The sequence below is a fragment of the Scomber scombrus genome, chromosome 13, assembly GCF_963691925.1.
Source record: "Scomber scombrus chromosome 13, fScoSco1.1, whole genome shotgun sequence".
NCBI classification, from domain to species: domain Eukaryota; kingdom Metazoa; phylum Chordata; class Actinopteri; order Scombriformes; family Scombridae; genus Scomber; species Scomber scombrus.
Window position 1 is genome coordinate 24,984,446 of NC_084982.1, and position 22,448 is coordinate 25,006,893.

The 22,448-nt window shown below is 39.1% G+C and overlaps 1 protein-coding gene across 1 annotated transcript in view; it reads right to left on the bottom strand.

The window, feature by feature from the left end:
- LOC133992930 (collagen alpha-2(V) chain-like) overlaps positions 1–20,379 on the bottom strand; it is a 42,307-nt gene extending 21,928 nt beyond the window's left edge. Inside the window, exons 1-6 of the mRNA XM_062431729.1 lie at positions 20,145–20,379; positions 1,459–1,680; positions 952–974; positions 816–848; positions 673–705; positions 242–295 (exon numbers count right to left, since the gene is read on the bottom strand). Of these exons, the coding sequence (XP_062287713.1) occupies positions 242–295; positions 673–705; positions 816–848; positions 952–974; positions 1,459–1,680; positions 20,145–20,235 (456 nt within the window). The 5' untranslated portion in view covers positions 20,236–20,379. The remainder of the gene's footprint in view (positions 1–241; positions 296–672; positions 706–815; positions 849–951; positions 975–1,458; positions 1,681–20,144) is intronic.
- Between the last annotated feature and the right edge of the window lie 2,069 nt (positions 20,380–22,448).

Below are 22,448 nucleotides of genomic sequence, written 5' to 3' on the forward strand. Positions count from 1 at the left end.
CTGGGTAGAGCATGACGTAAGATCTTCATTGCACTGTTTGAGGTGATAACACTTTAGTTTTGGAAATGCATTTATTACCGCTATACTATATCAAGTTGTCTACTTAAAATGATTTTAAAAGAATACGTTAGTTTCTGCTAATTTCAAGAAAAAACAAGGTCAAAAAGTAGGCTCCTCATTTGGAAATGTGTCTTGTCGAAGTTGTGCTTTTAGTCAGAGGACATGAGTGATTTTGACTTACAGGTCTTCCTTTGGGTCCTCGGGGACCTCTGCTTCCTGATGCACCGGGACCTCCCTGTTGTAATAAACAGAGAGAACCAATCAAAATCTGAGAAATAATCTCGCAGTCACATCTCAACAGTGTCATGTTTTTCAATATATGTCACTGCGGTGCTTTAAATGTCACAGTGGCTCAAAATGATTTGGACTATCCAGTTGTGCAGACGTCCTTCTAAGGTGAAGTTATGCAGTAGGTGACTGTCCTCTTATGCCATCTAGTGTTAATTCAGGTAGTTGAAAATATCATTTAAAACAAAATAGTGATATTGTTTTTGGAAACGTTTTCAAGCACAATGCACAATGTGCTTTACAGTGTTACAAAACTAAAAATAATAGCTTCCAAAAACTTCTAAGCAACCAGTATATCCTGTTTTGAAGATGCCAAATGCTCACCATAGGTCCAGGGCGGCCTCTGATACCAGTCACCTGCAGGGAAATCATCCAGCACATCAGTTAGATCATGCATTTAGACTGTGCTTTTTTTTAACCTAATATTGTAGGACTATTTAAAAGTTTTATAATGATCGAACACTCACCCTTGGGACATCCCCCGGCTCTCCCTTCTGGCCCTGAATAAACAGACAGAAACAACAAGACCTTTAAAATTCACACTCTGTGATGCTGATAACCTCAGCAAACATATGATAGAGTAGTAACACAGCTGTGGCCTACCTTGTAGATTCTGCCACTACCACCTGTATTGAGAAGAAAGCATAAAAGATGACATTATGTTATCAGTCCTCTAAAATTGCACCCTGAATAAATCATGTGATTTATCCAAATCATTGAGCACATAGCGAAGCGGTTATAGTGATTTATCATGATAATGCAGGTCAGTCAAGGTAAACAGAGGCATAATCATAAATTAACACAATCACCCTGATGTCACACACACTTAACACCAGTCTGTTGAGGTACAACAGACTGATTATGGCAGTATTTAGTCTGTCGTTGTCTGACAGATTAATCATTTCACAGGAGGTCCGGTTAAAACTAAAATATATTTAATGGTCATGGTATTATTATTATACAGTAGGGTGTTAAAATATCGGTGTGTGAGGCCCTAAGAGCAAATAATTGCCCTTTGTCTACAATGTCAAGTAGCACATTTTTTAAAAATAATTGTTTCCCGGACTTATTTTTCACTTCTCAAACTTAAAAATAACCACAGATGCTCACCAAAAGTTCCCTGCCCGACATCAGTGGATGAATCGGTCTGACAAACAGGGCAGCACTCGCCCTCGGGGATGACCATCTTCTCACAGTTAGTCAGATCATCGCACTGGATTTCATCGCAGAGGACCTGACCGTTGTCACAAACACAGATTCGGCATGGCTCTGGCTTCCAGATGTCCCTGTTAGTGTACACCTGGCCGTCTGCCGAGCAGCTCACATCATCTCCTGAAACACACAGAGGTATTAACTTTGTGTTTATTATCCAGTGATGGTTTGCCAAACCTGCTCTTTATTACGATCTTTTTGGGACGTGCATTAAAGAGAACACAGAGCAAAATGTACCTTCTGTTAGAGTGTTCATACTCAGTATGAGGAAATGTCAATAAAACTGTTGCTGAATTTCAGCTGCATTTTTAAACAAAGCAGAAGCTTTAAGCTAGTTTAGATACACAGTGACAAGGATGAAAGTATATGTGTTTACCCCTCAAACAGGAAAACATCCAATCTCTACCTGCTTTTTCGTGTTTAAACCCCTGCAGCATGCACTGCACACAAGGTTAGGATGTGAGGCTCATTCTTCTTAATACTATTAGAAAACCCAACAGAACCACTGAAAGTATTGTAGTATTGTATTCATCTCAGGACCTTCCTTCTGTGAGTTGATACTGCTACCCATTAAGCCACCATGCTGCTTGAAATTGAACAATTTATTCATCCTTGGAGCAGCCTCAGGGGGAGTATTTGCTGACTCACTGTATCCCATCTGACACCACTGCAGGGCCTCATAACATCATTAAAAAATAATGATACATTTTTAACGGCTAATAATCTCATGTTTATTTTTCCCCATACACACCAATAGATAACTGAAAGATAGTGGGAAAAATGAAAACATGCAGAGAATACAATGTTGCATGAAGTATACTCCTCACAAATTACAACATACACTTTTTTCTATGAAAGTGTGCCATGCCTTATACAGTGTAACATTTAAAAAAAAAAAAAAAAAAAGGATTTCACTATGTTCTGCACAAACTCGGAGAAAAAAAGGTCTGGAAAACGTGACCCTTTGTTTTTAGCAAAGCCTCTAGCCATTAGACATGAGATCATTTCCTCCAGACGCAGCGTCTCAAAATCTTGACTCATGTTCAAAAGAGAAAACCTGCAGCCACCTATGAAGCAAATGTTTCTCCCAAAAGTCTTATTATCCACTTTGGTTTGAAAATGTACTTAATGAGTTTACTTAAGTCGATGCGTATTTCACAAATAACTGAACATAAAATAAAGTTGCCCATTGTACCTTTGCCTTGCAGTAAATTCCAGCTATAGATACAGCTGTGTTCACAACAACCCTGAAATCAGTGACCACACAGCATGCTTTTATTTTGCCACATCCTGGAAAATTAGGTTGTGAAGCAAGTAAAGTGAATGCAGAGGCAGGATGAAAACTTGTTGTTGGGTTTCATTTAATAGAAATGTTGCCTGCACACTGACAAAAAAAAAAGTAGAAGAGGCTCATCATGTGCACAAAGAATACATTTATTCCATGTGTGAAAGGTAAAGAAAAAAATGTGACAGAAAAGATAACACCAGAGGGAACAGCTGTGGGATGTTCCTAGTTTAAGCAGAATCCTGTATGTAACGGGTCCGTAATCTGAGCCAAAATCTGTCCAGGGGAGACTCTGAAGACTTTACTGGTTTCTGTTACAGACAGCAGGTGGCAGCTCTGAGCTTCAGACAGCAGGTAAATCAGGTTGGCCAGCTACTGCAGACAGGAGTAGCAGAGAACATCCTTAGCTACAGATAGCTATGATTTTGAATATTGCAAGAGAGGCAACATTAAGGACTACAGTGGGAAAATATGACTCAAACATGTGGAGACGCCATCATGCTACCTCCCTATACAGTCTGCCCAAGACATTTGATACAATCAGATGAAAGCACAGATCTGCTTATACTGCGACCTTATATGGAACAAACAGCATGGCTCAATTTCAGACTTATATTTATGCTGGACAGGCCTAGGACAGAGAGGAGCTGCAAATAATACTTGGCAGTTGTTTATACTTCATGTAAGTGCCAAATGAAAGGAACTGAAATGAGGAAACGTATCATCAATGATCAGAATATGAACCGATTTTTATTACCCAGTATGTTTACCCATACAAGGAATTTGACTCCAGTTTTCTGTGGCTCTCAATATACTTATTTATATCACCAAAGACAGATGTAAAGGACAAATGCACAGGAAGATTAAAAACACTATAGATACATACAACTAAATAAGGATAAGAGATGCTCTTAGTTGCTCTATGCTGCATGATAATTGAACGTAAATGTCAAAGTGTTCTACGCCTCCTGTATACTCCCATACCGCAATACATCATAATGTAGGTTAAAGCATGATCGGGTCAGAATTTTAATGGCACCATAGCAATATATTGGCCAATATTCAGTTTTCCCATAAACAAATGACATTAAATCCACTAAACTTTCATGATTACATCTAATATGTAGTGGGGACAATAATCATTATCAGTAATTTTATGAGTAGATATCACTTGAAATTCAGTTTTATGACAAACATGACATTCTTCAATCATCAGCCAGGCTTTCTTGGCTGTTAACTTCAATACCGTTCATGCATCTAACATGCAGCCAATATGCAGTGATAAAGTGAAGGATCTATAAATCAAGTCACAACTCTTGGTGCAGGATCAATCAAAGCTAAAGTAAAGTAAATTACATTGAAACTTGCCGTAACACAACAACATCGTGAAGTTCTCTAAATTCCTCCAATTAAAGAAAACCAGAGGCTTGGATGCTGTACAAATGCACCATGTAATCAGACACTTTAAGATCATTACATCTAATCTCACAACTATGTATAACTAGGATTTTGGTACTAGCTCAGGCAATGACATGGCAGACAGACATCGCATTACAGTAAAGACTGCTAATATCTGTTTCAACGTATTGATTTTCCACACATTGTTTCCATCTTGGAAAAGTAGACATACTGCATTACAAAGCATTTGGTCCTCATCTGACTCAAATTAGCATAAATGCAAGCACAAATTTACCTACACACAGAGGACTAACCATAAAAAGTCCAGCAAATGACCCCTTGACATACAACAGCCGTCAGACTTTAACATAGTCTCTTTATCTTCATTACTGTCCCAAACAGCTGTGCTAGCTGAGGGCAACAGCCTTAAAAGAGAACATAACAACGCTGACTAGCAGTATACCTCATGGTGTTCCTTCTCAGCCATCTTTGTTCTGTCACCTGCAAAGTATTGGACCGAAAACCTAACTTACATTCCCTGCCCTTTAATGGCTATTAAAATCCCACTGTCTACGTTTTGGCCTTTTAAAATGAAAACCAATAGAAATATTCGTTGGAAACCAAGAGTGCATTTGTCTTCATTTGGGAGACTTGGAATTGTTTTAGCAATGAATGTTAATTATATGATTTGGTATTTTGTTTCCTAAGAACAAGCTTAGCTGTTCACTTTGAAATGTCTCAAGTTGAACTAAGTGGATTTGAATTGTTGTTGGTGTCCAATTATTGTTTCTTTAGCCTCAAACACACTGGATTATCTCTTTTTGGAATCTCATTCAGGTACACATAGTTAATATCTTAAACTGTCTCTAACTTCAGTCATTTTCATTTCTGAGACACTCAAACCTCACAGCAGGGATGTCTAGCCACATACTGTAGCTGGAAAGCATTTTTTCCTGTTCGGTTTTGAGAGATTCCAAACACTCGGTTCTGGGAGAGTTTGAAATTTACTGGAAGAGAAGTGTGGTTTTCAGAGTAGTCTTAAACACCCCACCACAAGCCTTGAAGAGGAGGAGGAGGAGTGGGACGTTCACTTTTTCCCCTCCTTTAGGCTAATTCATTGCAGGTTCCACACTTTTCCACAGACGCCGTAAAAGCACAGTTCAGTAGTGACAATGGTGAAAAGGCATGCTCCCATCCGACGGTGACGACTAGATCTGGATTTTCCACTAGTCAGCGAAGATGGCAGACAGTTTCTTCTCCTGGTTCAAAACATGGAGTCTGGAGTTCTTCGTCATGACTCAACTGTCTGCTCTCTTAGATATCATTTCTAACAGTTCACCAGACACCAGCCAGATAACAAAAACCCAACCGTGAGGAAAAACTTGGGAAACCTATGATTGCTTCCAATGTGATGTAGCTGGCAGATGTGAGGAGGCAAAAAAAAGAGAAGGTAGATAGTTTATGGATTTTCCTTGGCTAATATGGAAATACTCATAACACACTGTGTTCGGGGAGACTCTATTGCAGCCAAAATTTAACGGGTTAGAAAATGACCTTATGGAAACAGTGAGTCACTTTAAACTAAATCTCCCATTTCCTTGAGCAAAAAAACAAAACAAGATGACTGGGTCCAAGTGCAGGCCCCAAAAACCCACGGCCATACTGTCGTTTAATTTTCAGAAAGATACGGCCTGCTGGATGATACAGTAAGTTTATGGAATCAAACCACATGTTTTCATTCCTGCTCTGAATGAGTTGTCCATTGCAGTGAGACTAACTTGCCCCAACTGACTTGGTTAATACCATTAGGAGTACAGCCTGATTCCTAGGCCAGATACAGATGAGTTACAGCTGCTGAGGGGTGGCTTTGCAGCAGCTGCGCTTTCCTGCTCTAAAACCCTTGGTGTCATGGCCAAACATAAATCTTCCCTCTGTAGAGGACTTTTTGCTCAACCTGCGATTGGTCCACTGATAAAGCTGGCCATAAAAGCAGCCATTCCCCGAACATCAGTCAAAACCTTTGCCAGATTAGCTCAAAGCCTGAGTTATAATGGGTCAAAAACAAAGACACCAACCTTTTGGCAAACATGTCAACACCGTGTTTCGCTTCAAAGTAAGTCAACACCCTGTGATTATCCGTCACATTAAGCAGGTTGTTTTAATGATCGGCACAAAGATTTTTATACCTGGAAAAAAAAGCACCCTGTCTGTTTAATATTCTGAGGCGTTGAGGATTTGCTGTATTATCTTGACAAGCCTTGAAATCTGCTCTAGTTTGAACACGCTTTTCACCTTGGCTTTCACAAACAAAAATCTATATCTTGAGGGAGGGGTAGGAAGCTCAGGCCAGGAAAGTTGAAATGAATAAGTAGCTGGCTGATTACATGTCTGGGCTTTTCCATCAACAGGCCCCGTCTCCAACGGGTCTTCCTTAAAGAGGCAACCACAGTTATGAGTTGTTCCTCTCCCTTGTTCAGCCCTGGGAGGACTGTGGTCGTCCTTGGTTACATACTGTACCCCCTCCCCTCCTCTGTTCTTTATCTATTCTGCTGACTGACTCCATACTTTCTGTTGCCTTGGATTTGATTCATCATCATTTTATAAATTACAGACCAATGTGGGCATCCATAAGTGAATCATGTTAATGTATAATAATATGCAAATTGAACTGCAAATCAAATTAGCTGTGATAGTGGGAACGTAGCAAAAACAAGCACTTATGGTTGTGGGCATATATTCTCAAACATCAAAAGAGAAATCTTTTAACACATTCCTTACGTCTTACAGTTGATACAGAACAATCAAACAAGTTCTGTGTCTTTATGCCATATGGAAAATTAAATTTACAGCATGCGAGCGAATTCATTATGAACTAAACATGCTGTACAACAGATGGCGTGTTTTAAAATGAATGTAAAATGAATACTGTAATTAGGAAATTAGAAAAACACAAACTGTTATAATGAAAATGCAAACAGTGAACAGTGACTGTCTTTCACTATAAATACTTAAGACCAAACTCTCTTTGGCCTGCCCCTAGGCTCTCAGCAAGTTCAGGGTCAAAGTTCAAACAGGGGCAATCTTTTTCTGTCCAGGCATGAATGCACTGAAAATAAACTAAACTCAAAAATGCTCTCGTTTTCATGTAGACTATTTCTCCGGTCTCCCTTATGGCTTATTGTTGGATTATTGTGACCACATGGGTGCTTAATGTTTGCCTTGTTTTTTCACTTTTTATTCATTACAAAAAAAAGTGTGTGGGATTAAGGGGGATCTATTGGCAGAAATTGAATAAATTATTCATAAGTATGTTTTAATTAGTGTATAATTACCTGAAAATAACACCCAGTTTTTTCGTTGCTGTGGAACGAGCCCTTTATATCTACATAGGGAGTGGGTCCTCTTCCACTGAGCCCGCCATGTTTCTACAGTAGCCCAGAACGGACAAACCAAACACTGGCTTTGAAGAGGACCTTTCATGTTGTTTTTTTTCTTTCCTTTCATGGCGGCCAAGTCTTGTGGCCACCATGGGTTCTCCCACAGGCTTTGATGGTGGGTTGGAGTTATTCAGTTGGTTGCAATCTGCAACCTCACCACTAGATGCCACTAAATCCCTCACACTCGCCCCTTTAATTATGGCGCAGATATCTGACTGGAGAAGACAGTATTTTATTATAACAAACCTGGAATGTAAACACTGATGACTAAACTATCAAACTGACATTCTCAAAACACTCTGAAGCTGACATGTACTGTTACACCAGGACTACAATTCAAAGTTTCAACCGAAAAGATGGCCTTAAAAAATAAAAATAAAATTGCAACTCACGCAGCCTATAACTATATGAAGCATTATTTGCTTATATGTTAGTGTGAAATTACCTCTGCATCCAGAACAAAGTGCTTAAATGACTATTTACCTTAACCAAGTCGAGCTGTTTGATGAAATCAAATCTAACACAAAGTCTTGGTCAACTGTCAAACATGTGGTTTTCATATCCTTTCAGACTTGATCCAGTGCACATTGATCAAGCTAAATATAACACACTGACACATTTAGCTAATATGAACAATATGCTGCACTATCTTTCTGACCTTTACTTTATGAAATGTACCTAACTAAACTAAATAGAATAACAATGAGCATTAAACTAATGTAAATATACAGTACGTGGACGGTCTGACCTTAAAATCAAACACATAAAACACTGTACAATTTCCTGTAAATGTGTTACTGAAGCAGCAAAATATTATCCATACTATATACTTAATGTACATCGTCTGTGCAAGCAAAACATACTGTTTGACATACAGAATCATTCCCTCATCACCAAAGGTACATTGACACATTTAAAGTTAAAATAAACCTTTTTGAAAATGTGTTAATATGAATGAACATTTTTTACATGTGGCCTGTCTATATGAAAACAGGTATGTAGCAAAGGAAAATGGATGACGTCAAACATTCCAGTTTACAGAGCAGAGCGTTAACATATACAAGGGGTCAGTGCGCCCTGGTGTTTTATATCAACTGAGCACACAGCCAGATGTGAAAGAATAAACTGTGGAGTCTGTACACAGAGGAGCTCAGAGGAAAGCTGTTTCCAACACAACGCTATTGTATGAAAGGATGGAAATTGGACAACTATGATTGTGGTTATATATGTCTACTCAATACATGATCTGCATTCTTAGCTTTTTTATACTGAGAGGTTGCCACAACTCTTACAGCTTCTAGACGTATTCACAATCAAATCTAATATATATATATATATATATATATATATATATATATATATATATATATATATATATATATATATATATATATACACATATTATCTGATTATAAAAATGGCAAACAATTCTGGCTTTCTGTTTGTGGGAATTCAGATTGTTAGGTTCACATTTTAATGCAAAAAAAAAAGCTCATACATGTCGGTGATGTTAAAGATGTTTCTGTTGATTGCCCTGAGTAACCACGACAACTGCTGTCAAATGCAATGCAATATGCAATGCATGGAGTGGCACAAAGAGAAATATGTGTTGTTTTTTTTAATGATTTGGGTAAAACAACGCTTATAATTTTTTTTAATCCATGCTCTACGGTACATTATCAAGTACACTGTCTGCAGCTCACATCAGCGCTGAACACATCTGTTTGGCTTTTCAAGTGCAGACCGAGGTGCTGACAGCAAATCTTTCTCTCTTTCTCTCGTCTCTGCTGTCTGTGGTTGCATTAACAAAACTTTTTTTTTAAACTATTTCCTTTGAGCAGTCTAAAATAAGACAACAGCGATATCACACTCATTTCAAAAGCCAGCGATACAATGCACAAAGCTGCAATTCAGCAACAAATGCACCATTTGGTCGCAACTTAACCTTCTAACAAACGAAAGGCTAACTTGTAAAAGCCAATTAAAGGGACACACATGCTTTACCATTATCATTCTTCAGGTGGGGAGGGACCCAGGGTTGTTTTATGAGGTGTCCTATATTAGTGGTAAGGAGCAACCCTAAAGGCAAGAGAGATTTATTGCCTACACATTTTGTCTGACCTCTGCTACAGAAGTTTAAAGATGCTGCATCCTCTCCTCAAACCAAATGGCTGCCGCAGGCTCTTTTTTAAATCCCACTTTTTCTTTTGCATTAGCCTGTGTTTTCTCATATCCCCGTCAAGCTCTCAATATCTCTTTCTTTCCCCCTTATCCCTGTGTAAACACACAGTCTCCCTCTGGACTTTCTTTCCACACTTTTTTTTTTACTCTTCCTTACTCTTCTTTTTCTTTTCTACTGTACCTACTATCACCGGTGTGTATCTCACTGTTCATATTCTTCCTCATTCGCTCCTTTTGGCTCAGCCTCCATATTGTTATTCTTGGAGCTCAGAGCAATGATGCAGCTGCTAGGCTACAATGCTGAAATATACCATATCATATGTGCAGCCCTTCAGGCAAATGGTGTTTTCCATAAATATTTACATTTTAAACCGAAATGTATTTTGTGGGGTCAGAGAGTTGACATCATTTATCTTCACTAGGAGATATCTTATACAGAGAGCATTGTAATGTCTGAAACGTTGAGTTAAAATTCAAGACTGATAACTCAGTACTCCCCTTAAAAAAAGTTAAATTAAGCACCCATTTAATCACATGAGGAATCATTTTTGGAATAAAATCTATTCTTCTTATAATTATGAAGGTTTTAGGTTTATATGTAAATGTAAGCAGGAGTGAATGCATGGCTTAAAGCCACATTTCTAATGCAGCAAATTGCACCATGATCCATCAAAATATTGCCTTAATATCCTTGTTATGTTAAGTTATGTGATGAGAATGTATTTACAATACGGACGTTTTGCAAATGGATTACAGCCTTTAAATTCCAAAATAGAGCCAATATTATGGAGAGGGTTTTTTCTAAGTAGAGACGGTATCTATAAAGAAAACAGTATCTGAGCAGATGTTAGGGCCAAAATCTCCTCAAAACATTTTGAGATATTCATGACATGGCATTACTCCAGAATCACCTCTGAAATGGAAACCATGACTTAATTCCAGGTGAAATACATCAAGTGTTTCTTCTTGGAGCCATCATCATTTCTCTGCATGGGTAGTCGGCACATCAACTGTTATTCTAACAATAACATCTGCAGTATGCTGAGCTTAGCTTAAAGCGTAGAGGGATAACAGCTTGGGCATTTTCTAGTGATTGCCACTGTACAGGTATAGATACAAACCACATGTCGTTATTTGCAGAAGACTCATTCTTATTGAAAGATAAACAGTGGCTCTGCTGACCAGTAGCCAGTGTTAGCTCTGGTTATTACTGAACAGATAACTGAACCCAGTGGAGATCCTGAGAGGGGGTCGGCACTGCGAGGCCCCTTCTTTGTGATGACATCACTCTGCTTGAAGCCCCAGGGGACACAGAATTTATCACTTTCTCTTCATTGCTAAATGGAGCCCTTGAAGTTTACTGCAGCCTGCATTTTTTGCAAATGCTGGAGACGGACACAGACAAAGAGAGGTGATGAGGTCAGAAGGGCGCTGTTATGATGTAGTGATCTTTGTGAGGTTACTGAGGCCCAGTAAAGTCGTGACCACATGGATCCCCTTAGAAAAAAGTTACATTTGTGAAACTCACTGGAGCCTAAGATTAGCTTATCAAAGATTGTTATTGGCATTTATGTTGAATTGCAGGACATAAAAACCTTTGAATATGTAGTTAAGAGACAGTATGTCTGTGTTTGTCTCACTCACTATTTATCCAATTAAGCACATTTGCATATTGGCAGCTACGAGAAAGGAGAAGCACGTTTTTGTACTTAAAGGCATTGCTTTACAAAATGATTCCTCAAATTCATAGTTTTAGTCATCATGCCAATAATGTTAAGCTACAGAGCTGTGCTTTTACACTGTACTGATACAAAATTCCACCAGCATACTGTGGACTGAATTGAGTCCAGGTTGTGTAAGAGTCATCAGATCCCAGTAACAGTATTATCATAATCAATAACAGTGCTGTCCAAAACTAAAACAAAGATTGAGTGTGCGAAAAACCAAACTGCACTTTCTTTCTTATTTTATTGTTTCAGTATACAGTACAGTGCTTAATACACTCACAGTTACCAATCCAGGAGATGCTGTTAAGAGCAAGTTACATATTCTTCACTTAGCTGAGGTTCAGTTTATCACTTTAATGTTTCTTGTGAGTTGAATTTTCCTGTTATAATTTAATTGTAGTCAAAGCTCTCTTTATCCCTCTATCTCTCACACACACACTGTGACCTGTATTTGTTTAATCGCCTTGTGACATCATGGCAAAACACCAGGACTGCAACGACCAATGAAATTCTACTTTACTAGCATCTTAAGAGCGGTCTTGCAATATCATCAGTGCCAAGCACAAGATTATTTCTTGGCAAAATTTGCAGCCTGCTGCAGTTTGTTTGCTGAAACTCCTCCCTTCCATCACTAACAGTTGCATACTTTATCTAGCATGTCATCAGCAGCTGTGTGTGCCTCCCAAAAATGTTTTCCCAAAAGGCAGAATCCAATCAAAAAGAAGGCAATAATCTTACTTTTTGAGAGTCAGTAAATTGACTGCTGACCTATTTTCGTTAGTTAAAGAAATTAAAGGACCTTTTGAGGATTAAAGATTAAAAGGTTTCTACCCTTTGAGCACATTCAAAAATCAACATTGCGTATTTCCTTTACCACCTTTCACTAACTTCAATTTTATTATTTTAATTGATCAGGGAACACAAAAATGTAAAAATTCTGGATTCATGTTTGTCTTATCTTTTAACCGCGAATCACAGTGGACATTAACAAAACAATCCAGAGCCGAAACATGTGCTTTTCCAGAGGAAATTCCAATTTGACAGCACTTCCTGTGCTGTAGTCTGTTGGGATGTACAAGGGGTAGAGAATGACACTACAGAGGAGTATTTTCCATGGATGACATATTCCCAACAATCCTTTGGGTTTCCCTCCCTGCCACTGTCCTACTCTTCTTCTTTATTTAGTTTTTCTCTGTCATTATAGATTCCAGCTCTCCTCCTCTTCGCCTGTTCTGACTCCCCCCTGCCCTCCTCCTCCTCCTTTCTCCTTCAACCCTCTGTTCTTTCCAGTCAGATCTGCAACTGTGCTGTACTTTTCTTCCTCCTTCACCCCCCCCCCCCCCCCCCCCCCCCCCACACACACACACACACACACACTCTCTAATAGATATGAAATTATGATGAAATGAAGTGTCCTTCTCTCTCTCGTCTTATCCGACATTTAAACTTATCCCCTTAAATACTGGGACACATCAGTGAAAGGCTTACAAATGAGGAGTATGGGATTATACAGAAATCAAGCCTATACTTAGAGCTCTAATTCAGCCCAGGTAAATAAAGACTGGCATGATGCGAAAACAAAGTTCAAGCTGTGTAAACCTGAGGTATTTGTTGGTGTGGCTGATTAAGAGACGCCTGAGTGAGTAATGAAAACGTATTGTCTATATAATTATAAGACTATTCTACAGGATACTGTTTCTTTGGAAAAACTCATGTGGCTTTGCTTTAATTCAGAAGTATATTTACAGAGACACAAAGTACTAGGATCTGATGTCATTCACGTGGATATAATTTCGAAGCTGATGGACTGTAATTTACCATGCAAACATTCAGATGTGTTGTTCTACTGATTGAAATGTTTTCTAGCTTTCCACACTGTACTGTGATAATTAAAAGGACATTTGATGCGTGCGCTATCAGACAACTTGAATGCAAACTAAATAATCTCACATCTTATCCTAGCGTTAACATTTGAGCTCATTCTAAGAAAACTCCATCTCTTTTAGCCATTTCTCTGCGGCAGCGTTTTGACATGTGGTGAAATCATCTAGGTTAAATGGTAGCCATGAGTCACCAACTACATGCAGACATTTCCACATCTCATTGGTCTGGCTCAATGTGAGAAGTGTTTGTTCGAGAACACTGACTGGACATTGCGGTCAGTGGGTAAGGGACGGCATAGACTCACATTGTATCAAAAGAATGCATCCCTTCTCTTTGCTGAATAAGTCACTTCCCAACTGGTCTTGCTTTGAGCCTTCCGCATACAAAGCTGAAAGTGCAATGCCTATTTCAATATGACAGACCTTGATCCAATGTGAAATGGGTTCTAAATACCGAGACTTACTTACTTATTATCATTTGATTTATTTGCGCTTCACCGAACTTCAGATTTGACGCAAGTCTAATACTGTACATGAATCTGCTTTGCACACAATATGAGTTTAATCGAAGATGACATTTTGAGAAATATCATACCCTCTTCTGAGACCTGGCAGTGTTGCATAGACTTCAACAGTATGTGTGTTGGAACTTACTTCCACAAAACCTTTTTTTTTCCTGCTTCTGAACATGAGCCTCTTGGAAAATATCCATGTTTGTACTGACAGTTGTACAGTACAGTGCAGCCATTATAATGATTAATTTTGCCTTGGATATGCTTAGTTTTAAGACTTTATTCCATTCTGGTAAAGAAATATAAAACACATTAGATGTGGCGAACAAGTCTTGACAATGGACTGGGGAATTCCAAAATACGTGGTCCAACTCAGTCAAGGCATCCATCATCATCACAAAGTAAAATCCACTGTTTCCGGAAAAAAGTGGATATAGCACGCCTGATTTTAATGCAACTCCCTTAGCTTTTACTTTACTCAAAACTAACAAGATTTATAATTTTTGCACATATACAATTTTTAGTCAGCACTAATTTAAGTCCTGTACTGTTTGGGCTCCGCTAGAAGAGGACCACCTGGATTCAGAAGCTCCTCAAGGCACTTCACCGCACTTATATGAGGCATTTCACCTTCACCTCAATCAGCTGTCCAACAAGTTGTTAAGGGCCTAAACATATGAGCCACATTGCTAACCCTTGTCACCCGCCAACACCCATGTAGCTCCACTTGTTCACCCTCTGCAGTTATGTTATATACAACCTAGCTACAACTTAGAATTTAGGTTGGACCACAACCTGCAATTATGGCTCACAGTTACCATTTTGCGGCATTTAAACAAGTAAGCCTGGTGTTTGAGAATCTGACATAGAATATCATCACATTTCTAACAAGTACTTTGTGCTTCTAAACGATCACATCAAGTAATTTGGGCTTTAACGCTTATTACAATGCCATCAAATGTACTCAAACACATATTTCCTGCTATTACAATGAGATGCTTGTTTGCTTAATTATCAAATTTACTCAACAGGAACTGTAATCTAATTTTGCCGAATCATTACCATTAAGAGAAAAGTTCCCAGATGGGACATGACATTTCATGAAATTGGAAGATTTAAACAATTACAGCAGCCTTTGAGATAGTCACCAGGGGAGAGACAGAAAACATGTACAGAGGGAGTGCTATATTACAGTGAGACCTGCCAACCTACAGAGGATAAGCTCCAGAGGGCAAAAGTCCCCCTGATCTCTTGGAAAAACTACAACCAGCTGTATCAACAATCACTGTACAAGCCAACTGCACTGAAGCACAGGCAACGGCTGGCCTTCTCAAAAGCATTAGCATGGTCATGTTTGTTTTCCGGGTATTTGGGGATGGACAATATTACTCTTTTTAATTGCTGGGACAGATAATGTGTGCCTAAATTAGATGACAACTAACAATCATTACATGTATGAACCACTAAAGGGATAGCCCAAAAAATCAGTATTGCACTTCCAGAAAGTTGGGGGACTGACAAGAGACTGAAAAGAAAGAAAGTTCAAAATTAAAGTAGGAGTGGCTGAGTAATCCTAGCCTAAAAAAAATGCTTGATCCTCCATTTCCCATAATGCAACTGAATAACATCTTTCTTTAAGCCCTTCCTGCCTCATAAATGCCAACTTCTTTCAAACCACACCTCAAGGTTGTTAAATAGACTTTTCATTAAAAACAATAGTTTAACTTATGACTTTATCTGGGTTATATTGTTTTAAAGCTCAAAGCTCAAAGCTCCCTCCAGAACCACAAAGCACATAATACAACTGTTTTCACAGGCTGAGTAGAACTTCTCCTAATACATAAACGGAACCTAGCTGGTTTAATTAAATCCTTTTCTTCTATATTGGCAGGATACAGTACACACTCTTATAATTGTGCCAGCACAACTATCCACTGAATTTTTTTTTTTGTTCAGTTGTGTCGTGTCACATTTAAATGTAGTGACAGAGCTCTCTGCTCTATGACTGGTACCAATAGAAATGCTGGCACAGCTTTTAATTAGAATATAATTAAAGGTGCAGAGTGTAGGATTAAGTGGCATCTAGTGGTTAGGTTTCAGTTTGAAACCATATGAATACACCTCCCCTCTCCCTCCCCATCTTCCAAACATGTAGGACAATGGCTGTGAGACTGTGAAAGGCCCTCTCTAGAGCCAGTGTTTGGTTTATCCATTCTGGGCTACTGTAGAAACATGGCGGTGCAACATGGCGGCCTCTGTGGAACCAAGGACCTACTCCCTATGTAGACATAAAGGACTCAATTTAAGGTAACGAAAACACAACGATTGTTATTTTCATGGGATTATACACTAATTCAAACATACTTATGACTATTATATACCAGTTCTGTCAAGTCTGTTCTGCTAGATGCTACTAAATTCTACACACTGCATCTTTAAGACAATTGCAGCACTTAGGAAACCCAGGCTGCTCTGTGTGTTTATGTTCTGGCCTGTTATCCTCCCACATGGATGGGATGAGTGGATCACAGGGCAGATTGGTGAGTACGTACCAATCTAGGAACAGGAAACCTGTCAGGAGAAGCCATAATTGCACGTCCTTCGAACAAATACTTTAACTTGAACCCACAGTGGTTTGCAATGTCAAGTTACAGAGAAATGACACCCCCACATGTGAGCTCTATCTGTCCCCCCTCTAGGAAAGGTTGAAACTATATGTCTTACATCAGCAATTGAACTTCCTCCCCTTCCAAAGGCAAAGTCCAAAGTTTTTTTTAAAATTTAATATATTTTCCACATACTGCCAAAGCTACTATTTTAACATCTGGAAGTCATCCCCCCACCCCAAGCCTCCATTTGCTGACTGCAATAATTTGGTTTATAAGTAGTTCCCATGAAGCAGTCCTCTACAGACAAAAGCTGCATTAAAAATCTATCAGCCCTGTCGTCTGTGCCACCAAGTCATCCCAGGTTCATTGCCAGATGCTACACATCAGATAAACAGTAAAACGTCCTCCTCCGACGTGTAACTCAAGACAATGTAAAATCTGGTGAGGCCGACCCCCTTAACTCTGGAAGAAAAGAGGCGTGTAATCAAGTCATAGCTCAAAAATGCAGCATGTGTTTCTAATCAAAGCCGTCTGTGGACCTGGTTGAATTCACATGTTTGGACGTTTTAGCTTTGGTAGAAAACAGCCCATTTGTTGCAATGTCAGTGATGTGGCAACAACAACTGGAACCAATTTGGGAGACAGAGTGACCTCATGTTGGTTCTGTTGATTTGGAATACTTGGATACTTGGTTGTGTTTCGCTCAAAGAAGGAAAAACGTTTTGAGATGATTTACATTCTGGCTGTGATGAGAATCAAAAAACCTGGTGATGATGAGACAAATCACAAACCGAAGCAGAGGACAGTTTAACTGAAGACCGAGTGTTTAGTCTCTTTGATGTAAGGCGCTAAGTGGCATCTTTGAAGATGTTTTACAGCTATGTCAGCGTCTGGGAGGAGCTATGTTCAAACTCACACACACACACAAGCAGAGGCATGATTTCTCTCTCTGGCTAAAACTCTGGGCGCAGACTCCTGTTTTCTGTTATTGGAGTCAGTGATCTATTGCTATTTTTTTTCTTCCTTTTTCCATGTTCACATCCCTAAGCCTCACTCCAACTATCATTTGAACACTTCTGCTCCTTCTAATAGAAGTTGTAGGTTCTTTATTTGTATGTCATGCACATGGCATGTATATCTACTATAATTTTAATCTGGAAATCTAGGCTGGCGTCACTATTTCCAATTGTGAGCTCAAAGTCTGCTCCTTGATCTCATTCGCCAATTATGTTCTTCTGCAAGCAAACTTTCTGCACATGTGGAGACATATGAGTTTAATCTGGAGCTGTGTAACTGTACGGACTCAAAAATTTCAACATTTGCTTTAAACATGTTTCACTCTTCAAAGCACCATATTTTCTTTTCGAAATCAACCCAAGTCTGGTCCCTCAGAAATCTTTCCAAAAACCTCAACTCAAGCATTTGCTGACTTCTTTTTTTATTTTATGGAACAGTTTTAAATAATGTGTCAAATGTTTTCCGAGAGAATGTGTCTGCCTGTATGTTGCATCAATATTCAACCACACAAGTACACATTTCCATATAAAAGAAAGGGAGTAACTGGTAATTGAAGCCATGGCCATATGCTATGCTACTCAGTGTGACTTAATGTTTCACACATTGTGAATGCTTTAGGTTTTGTGGACTGCTTTACATATGAACAATGTGATGTGAAATTTTCAAATGTCTTCTCTCTTCACTCAGCTACATAAACTAGTTTTCAAAAAGACAGAAAATGCCAACAAATCTGCACATTAAAAACTGTTCCATACAATACTAACCGCTCACTGTGTGGAACAACCCACTCAAACACATAAGTATTTTGCCTCAAAAGCACCAGTGAACCGCATTTTCTGTTGGCCTACAAAAGGCCGTTAACTTTCCACTGTTTTTGTTATATGGATGAAAAGCAGTTGCCTCACTGACCGCTATCCCATGAAAAGCAGGCCGCAAGATCACTGCGCTGTTTCACATGAACAAATATGGACAGAGACAGTTTCAAGGGTGCAGAAGCAGATTAAAACAGAGACACTCCAGAGTGTTTGACCTACACTGCAACGGGGAAAAAAGACAACAAAAATGAACTCAAAACCTTTATACCTTCTTATGTCAGAGAGCTATGGAGCCAGCTAAATATGCTTTTTATTTCATAGTCAGCTTCCATTTCAAGCACGGTCAGTGTGAATATAATTCATTCTGCCAAAGTTAAATGGAGGCCTCCATATTAGTGTGAAATCATTTTTTCAGTGCAGTTCAGTGCACACAAGCAGTTTTGGGCCTTGTGCTGTATTCACCACAGGGTGGCGCTCTATTTAATACCCTCACTGTCACTCAGAAGTCTGCTTAATGTGAAGCTGAACCTGAAGAGAAAAGCTAACTCATTTTAATTAATTATATAATGAAAGAACAAATGTAATGAACCAGAGGGAATTACAGCTTTAAATGATATACAAAAATAAACAATAGAGTCTGTGCTGCATTGTTTAAATCAAATGAACTTTCCAATGCTCAGTGTTGCCCATGACATCATAAGTAGAGACAACACAGTCCCTGTGACGACACATGAGATCAAACACTCCAGCTGGAAAAAAAATAAGAAATGGGGGAAGCACAGTTCAACTAAAACAGGAACACTATACTCAGGTGTTCCAGTTCTTGGTGCTGCCAGCTGAAGACATCAGCAGACCCACAGTTCACCCCCCTCTCAGTGACTCAGAGAATCCAACAGCATCTCCCCTCCTCATGTCTCCTCACATCTGCCTTGAATTAACAGGCAGTCTGTGTTCCCTCAAAGGCGCGTGAGCTCTGGTGCTGAAATTCTTTTCGCAGATGTACAATGTAGTCCAAGAGGGGGGGAAAGAATGGTTGTGGTAACACTTAATGAATGTTCCAAAGTGGCGGAGCGGTATAGGAGTAATGCAAAACCGCAAAGGTGCTCATTTCCCTCCTCTGCACATTTTCAGTGCCTGAGGGTGACATCACTTGCAATCACTGACAGATGTCCACAGGACTATTTCCTGACATGCGGGGCTTGTTTCCCAATTGCGGATAATCCACACTAAAGCTACTCTCATCTCTTTTCAATCTTCTCTAAGCTGAGAAAAGTTTTCATTGACCAAGTAAGGTTTATCTCAATCATCCTCACCAGATATCTGACTTACATGTTCCATACAGTCAAAGCATTTTCGAATACAATCCAACAATAAACATGAGCAATTAAGTTGTTGTGTACAAGGAGGAATCACTTTTGGCTCAAGAAATGTAACACAGGATATGGGAAATAAGCACTGTCTGATTAGCTCATCTTAAAAAAAAACATGTCCCATAATCAAGAGCATACTTCAGATTTGCTGTAGTTAATTGCTTAAATCTACTTGCAAATAAAGGGTTTTGTGCAATTACGCCCAACTTCTGTTTCAGAGAAAACAACAGAAACAAGCAAAGAGTCCAAACTAATGTTCAGTCAGTTCAAATGACAATGTTTCATTACTTTCACACATTATTCCCAACAGCAATTATGTGTTAAAACAAACAGCAGAAGAGTTTACTTACCACTGTTCCCATCTTGACATGTAACAATCAAAACCTGAGCTACGGAGACCACCAGAAAAAAGAAAGTCCTTAAATGCACAAAGCTCATCATGTCTATAAAAAAGACATGAGCTGTCCTTGGGTGCAGAGAAAGGGGAAAAGGGATGAAAAAGAAAAAAAAGGTGCTCAGGTTATCACTGCACCACCATGAATACAAGAGTGCCTCTCCTTGTAAGCAGCAAGCAGACCCAGCCCAGACTGCGTGAGTGCTTTTTTGTGTAGTTACAGCTTTAAATGAGAAGAATGCTGGCGAGCCTAATTTTCCTCCCCCTTTTGTCAGCCCTCTCCCATAACCATCCTCTCACAGGCTTTTGTGGCTGTGGGAGAACAACACCCATGTTCACAAGTTCTCATACTTTCCAATGATTCTTTCTGCCCGTTTAGACACCTCGGAGCGCATTAGTCTTAAATCTGACTCACGATAAAAGATGCCAGGGAACAGATAAGGAAAAATTACTTTGCTTGTTTGGAGGTGACACTGATTTTTTATCTCTCTTAAGAAGCGGTTGCTATACAACATCATAAAAGTGCTGTTTTATTGCAGTCTCTGAGGCACCAAGAAAGATATTCACTAAACTGAAAGTCCCTTTTTACGGGACAATTAAAAGCAAGAATAGAGTTTATTATTCACTTCTGATGAGAAATTGGAGTCATACGAGATTGTCTGTCAAGTTTGATTGTTTTTTTTGCTCTTTGCAGTGCCATTATTCAGTTGGACTATCCTAAGTAAAAAAGTAAAGGAAGAGAGATAAAAAGCAAACTGAAACTGTGTGTGACAGTCTCTGTGGGTGGTCATCAGTGTAGGTGGTCATGATTGAGAATCCAGAGTGTAAATTTAGAGAAAAGTCTGAGGTCAAAACCTCTTGACTTATGGCAGGAACATGGAATCTGCATGCAATGGCAGTTTGACATCTGACTGACATGAGACTTTATATAAACTTTGTCAGATTACTTTAAAACCTCGTTGGGGATGCACACTGACACAATATGCATTCAAATTTCTAATCTGAACCCTCACATACAGTATTGTAATATAACTTTTATGGCAATCTAACTTTTCTTTGTCATTATTGACACAGTACATATCATATGCTTTGGCTATATATCCAATATGGTGGAGGATAAAGATATGTACAAAGCCATAGACATTTACAGTCTGTTCTTGAAGTGCGTAAAGCACAGCTTCCATCAAATAAGACTACCTGGAGTGATAAGCCAATTCTTTCTTTTCTCCCACAAGACAGTAGGAGGAAGTAGTTGAGTCCTGTAAGGCACTGTAAGGGCTCGTAAAGAAGCCATTGATTCATCTCTGGGAAAAGAACAGATAGAGGAGAGAGGGGGGGTTGTGGAAGGATCCTCTGCAGAGCAAGTTTTCACTGGTTATTTTAAGTGTTGTTTAGAGACAAGCTTTGGATACAAATATGTTACCATCAGTTCACTCTTGATTAGGGGGCGTTTCTGACAACAAGCCGTTGAATAAATATTTAAATCAATTTGCAATTGAGTCACAATAACATTAATTCATGTTTAGCTAATTAAAATGACACCAAGATTTTTCTTGTCCAGGCTTTTTCACGCACAGCTAACACTGAGTCCAGTGACAGGAAACAGCTGTGTGCCATGTTCACAAGGTGCTGAAAGCATCAGGTGATTGGCTTTTGCTTACATAGGGTGTGTGCGTGAATGTTGGTGTGTGCGTGTATGTGTGTGTGTATGTGTGTGTGTAAGTGTGTGTTTGTGTGTGTGTGAGGGGAGTTCAAGAGACTAGAGGAGAGCTAATGAGAAAGACAGCTGTTTTCTTCTTAGCCCCGCCCACAAAAGTCAGCAAACCAACGCAGAATCTCCTTGCTTCAAAACTCCCAAGAAGCATCAGCTGTATTTCCTGAGAATCAAGGAAATCATGGCAGCCTGTTTGCCAGAGATTTTGTCATTATAGAGAACGTTACCAAAAAGAGTGGGAAGGTGCCCTGGAAATCCATTTGTCTAAATTATGGTTTGTCCCTTGCCAGTCTGTGTACAAGCTAGTTTTGCAACTGATTGGTCACAGAGTAAACATTATTTTGCCTGCATACAGTAACAGTATTTCCATCTGGAAACTTCATATGTATGTAGAGTTTAACATTTCTTAAAGTTGACCCTGCAGGCTGGAATATTTTTTATGTAGATTTGAACTCTGTTGACGTACACTAAGGGTATTCACTGCGTCTAATTAGACTAACTAGCCTCTGCAAATACCAAAATTGTATGCTGTACATATGTGATACA